The sequence below is a fragment of the Arachis hypogaea genome, chromosome 16 (assembly GCF_003086295.3).
Source record: "Arachis hypogaea cultivar Tifrunner chromosome 16, arahy.Tifrunner.gnm2.J5K5, whole genome shotgun sequence".
NCBI lineage: Eukaryota > Viridiplantae > Streptophyta > Magnoliopsida > Fabales > Fabaceae > Arachis > Arachis hypogaea.
Window position 1 is genome coordinate 9,717,230 of NC_092051.1, and position 8,578 is coordinate 9,725,807.

Consider the following 8,578-nt stretch of genomic DNA (forward strand, 5'->3'; position numbering starts at 1 on the left):
AGTATGAAACCCTATGTAATTCCAAATGTCTCTTCCAGATAATTCATTAAGTTTTGGATTAGTAAAGGCTTCTAATAAGAAGGAATTCAACCAGTTTTCGAAAATTTCTTTTTCATTCGTTTTACAGTCTAAATCGAGCATTCTTTCTCCTTCCATTTCCTGGATTTTAGGAACGTATTTTGATGGTATTTTTGTATATTTTGAATCTTTATTTATAAACCCTTTTTTAAAAGCATAATTATCAAAACCTGTTTCCCATTTAAATTGAGATTGATTATCCCTAGATGTTCCAGCTTCATTTTTTACTTGTATTGGAATTGCTGGTTCTTTGTCACTTGAATAATCTAGGATGTGTTCTTCATTTTCTATATTTTCAGAATTTACTAATTCTTCTTCTACCTGAAAACCCTGTTCCATAATATTATTTTCTTGAGCCATTTTTAATTGTTTAAAAAGTATTGTAACTTCTTCTAATTTTTCTTCAATATTCATAATTTTAGTGGTGGTTTTACTTTTAAATCTGTTATGTTGATTATATTTTGAAATTTTTCTTCTTTTGGATTTTCTTTTTCCTTATTTCTTTGAAATTTTATGGATACTAGTATTTCTTCAAGCATATCTACTATAGAATTTAATTGTGGGTTAAAAGTATGATAAAGATGTGGGGAATCATTTCCATGATAACATTTCTTAGAAATTCCGTGTGAAAAATAAGTTTTTTCAGGTTTTTGAAGTCCTTCAATAAAGCTTATAGTAAAATAAAGATTTTGAGAAAAATCATTTTGTATTGATTTTAAGAATTCGGTGTCATTACAGTTAACATTAGTTAAAATCATTAATTTTTGATCTATTAATTTTGATAACTTAATTATTTCTTCTCTTAAATCTTCTAATTTACTTTTTTCCATTAGGTGACGCTTTTCTTTGTGAAGAGCTACGGTTTTAAGTGAAAAGTGTGGCTTTAGAAAGTGTGGTTTAAGTAAGCAAATCTTTAAATCTGTACAAATTTAGATCTGTACTATATAATTTTCTGTTTATAATAATCACCAAAAAAAAAAATTAGTTTATAATAGTATTAAAAAGGTCCTATTTACTGTTCTATGCATTTAAAGACTTTTTTTTGTTCAAAAAAATTATTTTACATACAATTCAATTTTAAAAATATATTCAGTGATAATTCTAGGCAATATATTATTTTTATTTTTTTTCAACGAAACAAATTAATAAGACTTATCTTATTAGTATAGTATCATTTTTTTTTTGGTCAATGGTATCATTTTTCATTATCCAATGATACAATTTTAATATATATCTACCTAAATTAACTTGAAGTCAACTTAGACAAAAAAGATATTTTCAAGTTAAATAAATTGCCCAAAGCATTAACAAAATGGGTTTCTTTCCTTCTTTTTTTTTTTTTTTTTTTGGACGGGGACCCGGGTCAACAGAAAGCCCGGGTCCAGAACAGAGATACATGCCTCCGAACCGACCCGTTATCCATGGGTGTATGTCACCCTTGCCGCCAGAGTGAGAGATTCGAATCAGCCTGTGCTGCGCCTTGGTACTTCCTCTTCAGCTAGCCGGCGAACTAATCTGACCCCTGCATGGTTGCTAACGCCGCCGGAGGGAGAACACTGAGCACTTTCGAAAACTTGGCCGCCGTCAATCTGTCTTGTCACCGAAGTCGTAGCCGGATCTCTCGACAGCGCCCTCCTACCCCATCTAGCCAAACTCGAATACACTACTACCCCTCACAATTCAGAGCAGTGAGAGAATCCCACGCCAAATTTCCTTCGAAGCCTCAGTCTGGATATCAGCGACACTACCCTCCCTTTGCCCAGAACTTGGCATCCGTGGCTTTCATAGGTCGCCGCCGCTGAATCCGCCCTGGTTCTCCTCTGCCTCTCGATCCCGCAGCGCCCACTCTGCAACAGCATCGCCTCGGGTTGCATGCAAATCTTCTGTCTCAGATCATTTAGGATCTGGATAAAACTGCCTTTCCTGTATTGTGACCTGGTTCAAGCCTTTCCTGTCTTCTTTGCCGCGAGAGTAAGAAGATTATGGAGGGTCTTCTCTGCACCTAGCTGGCGACCCATGCATGGTGCTGGCGCCACCGCATTAAGGACGACGACGGGTTCCCCCACCACCTAGTTTCCTCAGCAGTACCCGTGCCTCCCCAACATCGCCTTCCCTCGCCGTCTAGCACAGATTCGTCCCACCTTCTTCCTGACAAAGGTTCGGAGCAGGGAGAGCCCTCTCCGACCCACTTTCTCCCTTGCCCAGAACTCGGATTCTGCAGCCTCCGTAGTTCGCAGCCCATCGTACCAAGGACTTGGATTCTGCGACCTCCATAGCTCGCAGCCCCTGAAACCACACTGCCCCCCTCTGCCTCCGAATCCCGCAGCACCATCTGTGAACTAGAATCGTCTTGGGTTGCATGCTGATCTTCTGTCTCAAATCATTGATGATCTGGATGAATCCGTAACCTTCCTCTCTCGTTGCCTGGTTCGAGCACCTCCAATCTGCCTTATTACAATCTTCTTTTTGTTCTTTTGTAATTGTTGTTTCACATCTGAGCCTCTCTTGTAATGATGCTTTGTATGTCTACAGGTGGTTTGATGCTCCAATTTGCTTGTAATGTGTCTGTTTCTGCTGCTTTGGCCACTGCATGAGCTAGCCGATTTCCGTTCCTGGGGGTCCAAGTTATTCCCTTCTCAGGTAGGCTTTCCATTAAAATATGAATGTCTTGGATTATGGCCAACGCCTCACCTAAAGCTGTGTTAGATTTAATTGCTTGAACTAGCTTTAAATTGTCAGATTCTATTAGAGTTCTGCCTATTTGTAGATTGTTCACTATGATCAATGCTTGCCTTATAGCCTGAGCTTCTGCAACAATACTTGATTTGGTCTGAATTTTTCCTGAGAAACCTAATATGATCCTCCCCTTATTATCTCTGATTACCACAGATATTGCACCTCTTCCAGTATCCTTCTTGAAGGCTGCGTCAACATTTGCTTTCAACCAGTTCTCAGGGGGAGGTCTCCATTTCAGCAGGTTAGTTTTGCTCCTATTTACTTCTGTTTTCTGTGTCTGCTGTTTATCTGCTAGTTTCCAGTATGTTGCCTCTAGTGCTGTTGCCCTACAAATTGTCCATCTAGGATTTACCTCCTGTTGTTGAAATAGCTTGTTGTTCCTCGTTTTCCATATCTCCCACATGAGAAATCCTAGTTTGCTGATTCTCCTCTCCTGGTCCCCTCCACCACCTGCTCTCAATTTCTTTATGCATTCGACCATCCAATTCCCGATTGAGGTAACTGTCTCATTTGTTGGGGTCCATTGGCATTCCGCTCCGAACCATGTTGCCCTGGCCCAATCGCATAGTAATAGTGCATGTTCTACTGTCTCTGAACTTTTTAAACATATTTGACAGATTGGATCTGATGCCATTTTTCTTTTGTATAAGTTAGAGCCTACTGGTAATATATCATGACATGCTTTCCATAGAAACATTCTAATCTTCTGTGGGACTTCCATTCTCCACACCTCCTTCCATATCTCTTTTTTATCTTCACTTGTTGATGGATTTCCAAATTTCATGCCCTGCCCAACTCTCCTTGCAGCATAATATCCGGTTCTTATTGAGTAGTTTCCATCTTCCCTCCATGGCCAATACAGGTTATCCTCTCTGTTCATTACACTGACTGGGGTGCTGAGAATCTCTTTGCAGATTTCTTGGGAGAATTTGCTTTCAATCTTCCTTTTATTCCACCCTTCCCCACTTACAATGAGATCCTTTACCCTCGCATCATCTGTGCTGTTTGTATTCAGAGGCCCGCTCCTTCCAGCAATCCAATTATCTTTCCAAATGCTGACGTTGGAACCGTCTCCTATGCTCTATTTTGCGTTTTCCTTTAGTAGCTCTCTTCCATGTAGTATGCTTTTCCAGACCCATGACGCGCCCTTTCTACCCTTCGCTGTCCAAAAGTTGCTGCCCGGAAAGTAAATCGATTTCAGGATTTGTACCCAGATTGCATTCGGGTTCTTCAATGCCCTCCATGCTTGTTTTGCAAGGTAGGCAGTATTTTGCTTTTCCAGGTCCTTGAACCCCAGTCCCCCATCTCTCTTACTCTCAGTAATGTTGTCCCATCTCTTCCAATGGATGCCCCGTTCCTTCCCCGATGCTGCCCACCAGAATCTTGCTACCTTTGCACAAATTCTCCTGCAAAAACTCTTAGGGAACTTTAAGACGTTCATGATATATGATGGCATTGCCTGAATTACAGCCTTTATTAGTGTTTCTTTGCATGCTTGATTCAGCAACTTTTCCTTCCATCCTTCTAGTTTATTCATGATCTTCTCTTCAATCCATGCTAGAGCCTTGTTGTGAGATCTTCCCCACATTGATGGTAACCTCAAGTATTTTCCTGGCGTGTCCCATGTTTTCATTCCTAAAATCTCTTCTATATTTACCTTCGTTTGTATCGATACTTGGCTTCCAAAGGAAATGCCTGACTTGTTGACGATCGGATTTTTGACGGTTTAGAAATTCACAAATGAAATCTCGTTGTAAAGTATAGCTTCTAAACCAACAATAATCCTTTCATGCAAAAATTTGTTTGTCACAAGTAACAAACCCCTAAATTCTATAAACCGAAGTATTTAAACCTCGGGTCGTTCTCCCTAGGAATTACAATGAAGTGTCTTGTTATTGGTTATGGATTGTATTTTGGGGTTTTGGGATAAGAGACATGAAATGTAAATGACAATGAAAATAAACTAACAACTAAAAAGTACTTGGCGAGGTTGTGAGAATTAGAAGTCCTATCCTAGTTATCCTCCTCAATTGTGACCACAATTGTCCATTGCTACCACTTAGTTAACCTCTAATAATGGAGGAAAGTCAAGTGGATGAATCAACTTGATTCCACAAGTCCTAGCCAACTCCCAAGGGAAAGACTAGCTTTAGTGGTATCTAAATCAATTAGCAACCTCTAATTATCAATCAACAAAGACATTAGATAACTCAAGCGTCACTAATTACTCTACCATAGCCAAGAGGAACAAAATCTATACTAAAATCCAACCAAGCATTTCATCAAACACTTGGAAGGCATAAAAGAAAAGCAAAGTAAATTGATAACAAAAATAGAATCTAACAACAATTATGGCAAGGAATTAACAACCACAATCAAAAGGAACACCATTATTATGAATTACCTCTAATTGAATTGAAAGAAAATAGAAGGAGCAAAAGTAGATCTACAACAAAACATAAGAACAACATAAAGGAAATTACAACAAAAGAATAGAAGAAGAATGAATGTAACAACAAGGAATTGAGAGGTAGAAGGAGATGAAAGCATGAATTAAAATCTAGATCTAAGGTTATTGAACTAAACCTAATCCTAATTCTAGAGAGAAGTGAGAGCTTCTCTCTCTAGAAACTAACTCTCACTACTAAACTAAGCTAAAAACTAAACTAATGGTAACTAACTTCTAAAGTATGAAAAGTATCTTGATTCCCCTTTAATCCTTGGCTTAAATAGCATCAGAAATGAGTTGGATTGGACCCACAAGGCTTCTAAAATCGCTGGCCACATTTTGTTTTAAGTGAACCAGGTGGCAGCAACGGCGCGTGCACGTACTATGCGCGTACGCGTCACCATGCGCGGTTCAACCATAGAAAATCTTATATCGTTTCGAAGCCCCGGATGTTAGCTTTTCAACCCAACTGGAACCGCATCATTTGGACCTCTGTAGCTCAAGTTATGGCCGATTAAGTGCGAAGAGGTCGGCTTGACAGCTTTCCGGTTCTTCCATTTCTTCATGAGTTCTCCAACTTTTCATGCTTTCTTTCTTCATTCCCTTGATCCAATCTTTGCCTCCTAAACCTTAAATCACTTAACAAACATATCAAGGCATCTAATAGAATCAAGGTGAATTAAATTTAGCTGTTTTGAGTCCTAAAAAGCATGTTTTCACTCTTAAGCACAATTAAGGGAGAAGTTATAAAACCATGCTATTTCATTGAATAAATGTGGGTAAAAGGTGATAAAATCCCCTAAATTCAATACAAGATAAACCGTCAAATTGGGGTTTGTCACTTGTTCATATTGATCCTTTGTCTGGATGCCTCTGTGTATTTATTTAGCACGGTTATAATCTGAAATATCTCCTCCTCATTCGCTTTCGCGAATATGATACAATCGTCTGCAAACAACAAGTGAGTAAGTGCTGGAGCTGTTGGGGCTATTTTAAGACCTGTTATATTGCCTTTCACCTTTGCGTCCTGCATTAGGATCGTGAATACCTCAGCTGCTAAAATGAAAAGGTATGGGGATAATGGATCCCCTTGTCTAAGGCCCCTCTGAGGCTTGATCCTCTTCGATAGCTCTCCATTAACCTTTACCCTATAACTTGCACTCCTTACACATTTCATTACCAACTCAACCCATTTTTCAGCGAACCCGAGTTTTATGAGCACCTTTTCAAGGAAATTCCATTCAAGCCTGTCATATGCCTTGTTCATGTCCAACTTGATTGCCATATTTTGCGATCCCTCTCTTCCTTTTTTGTTTAGGCTATGATAAACTTCTTGAACAATAACAACATTATCTTGTATGAGTCTTCCTCCCACAAAAGCACTCTGGGTTGGGGACACTATCTCCTGGAGGAGCCCTTTCAGCCTCAACACTATGACCCTAGTTATGATTTTGTAAATAAAGTTGCAGCAACTTATTGGCCTTAATTGATTGAGATCTTCCAGATCCTTGACCTTTGGAATTAGACTACTATGGTTTCGCTAATCTCTTCTGGCAAGAACCCATTCCAAAAAAATTCCCTGACTACTGCACATACTTCCTTCTTGATTATCTCCTAGTGTTTTTGATAAAATAGTCCATTCAGGCCATCTGGTCCAGGAGCCTTGAGGCTGCCCATGCTAAAAACTGCTTTCCGGATTTCCTCTTCTGTGACCTCTGAGATCAGCTCCCTATTCATGCTTTCCGTGACTCTTACTGGAATATTTCTTATGACTGATTCACAATTCCTGTTGTTGCTTGATGTAAACAACGCGTCAAATCGTTCCTCGATGAGCTTCATAATTTCTTTTCTATCCTCTATCCATGAGCCCGCCTCATTTCTAAGCTTTTCGATTCGGTTCCTTCCTCTTCTTTGAATGGTTGTGGCATGGAAAAAAGCTGTGTTCTTGTCTCCCCATTTCAGCCACTTCAACCTGGCTCTTTGCCCCCAATATTTTTCCTCCTGTTTCCATAATGCAGCTATATTCTCTTTTATCTGCTGTGTTCTCTCTTGCTTCTCTTGTGTTAAATCTGAATCTTGTAGCTTCTTGAGTTCCTCCTTCAGCTTGTGAATTTCTTTGTTTGCTCGTTTTATTGTCCTCCTGCTCCACTTCCTAAGCTCCTCTTTGCAATTTTTCATTCTTGTTGTAATTCCTTTCCAGGCGCATCCTTGGACGTCTTCCTTTTCCCATCCCTTTCTTACTATATTCTCGCACTCCTCATGATCGGTCCAAAATGCCTCAAATTTGAAGCTCTTCTCTATCTTTTGAACCTGATTTATGTCCAACACTAATGGGCAATGATCAGAACTAATAGCCGGCAAAGCTTTGAGTGATGCCTGTTGATATAAGACTCTCCATTCCCAATTGACTAATGCCCTATCTATCCTCTCCCTTGTGATAAATCCATTCCTCGGATTTCCGAACCATGTGAATCTTCCTCCTTTAATATCTAAGTCCATAAGATAGTTCATATCTACAAACTTCCTGAATTCCCTTACCCGACTTTGTGGCTTTGGATGTAGGCCTATTTTCTCTTCTTGGCTTAAAATGTCATTGAAATCCCCAATGAATAGTTGTGGTTCCCCTTTGTTGTTGTTGTTCACTGTGATAGCTCTCCATTGCTCTTTTCTCCTTCCAAAACATGGGTTTCCGTATATGAAATTGCACTCCCATATTTTTCCTTTTCTGTCATCAATACGGGCTTTTATATGGTTATCACTCCAGAAGTAAATATTAATATTATATATTTCATTCCATAAAAGGCATAGCCCTCCGGACAGCCCCCGGGGTTCTATGTGAAATACATGCTCAAAATGTAATCTTCTTTTTAACTTCTTAATAGTACTTTCTCTAGCTCTAGTCTCCATTAGAAACACTATTGCAGGCTTCAGTTGCTTGCACATGCTGTGCAGTTCAGAAACTGTCGCGGGAGCCGCTACCCCGCGGCAGTTCCAGCTTATTATGCTCATGGTTGAGTTGGGGGCATGTGTAGGCTCGCCTCCTCAGCCATTGAGTCTTCTAAGTCATGTCTGATCTGTGGTCCTTCCCCATGAGCTCCTCCTTCTGTTGCTTTTCTGCTCCATTTGTTCTTCTTATTGGCCCTCCACATCTGCTTGGCTTCCTCTTCTTCCATCCCAAATCCTGCAGTCTGCTCCAGTGGGTTCTCTTCTCTTCCTCTTTTAAGCTGTAATTTTTCCTCCATTCTTTGAACAAGTTCTGTTTCATATTCTCTGGCCACTACTATTGCTTTGCTGTTTTTCTGCTCTATTTTCTCT

At 39.7% G+C, this 8,578-nt stretch overlaps 2 protein-coding genes across 2 annotated transcripts; both read right to left on the reverse strand.

Annotated features, from left to right (window-relative positions):
- Nucleotides 1-6,101: 6,101 nt before the first annotated feature.
- On the reverse strand, nucleotides 6,102-6,548 carry LOC140179972 (secreted RxLR effector protein 78-like). Its single transcript, XM_072220342.1, has one exon. The coding sequence runs from the start codon at nucleotides 6,546-6,548 to the stop codon at nucleotides 6,102-6,104; it is 447 nt and encodes a 148-aa protein (XP_072076443.1).
- A 329-nt stretch (nucleotides 6,549-6,877) lies between these two features.
- On the reverse strand, nucleotides 6,878-8,272 carry LOC140179973 (uncharacterized). Its single transcript, XM_072220343.1, has one exon. It carries the CDS (start codon nucleotides 8,270-8,272, stop codon nucleotides 6,878-6,880), a length of 1,395 nt encoding a protein of 464 aa, XP_072076444.1.
- Between the last annotated feature and the right edge of the window lie 306 nt (nucleotides 8,273-8,578).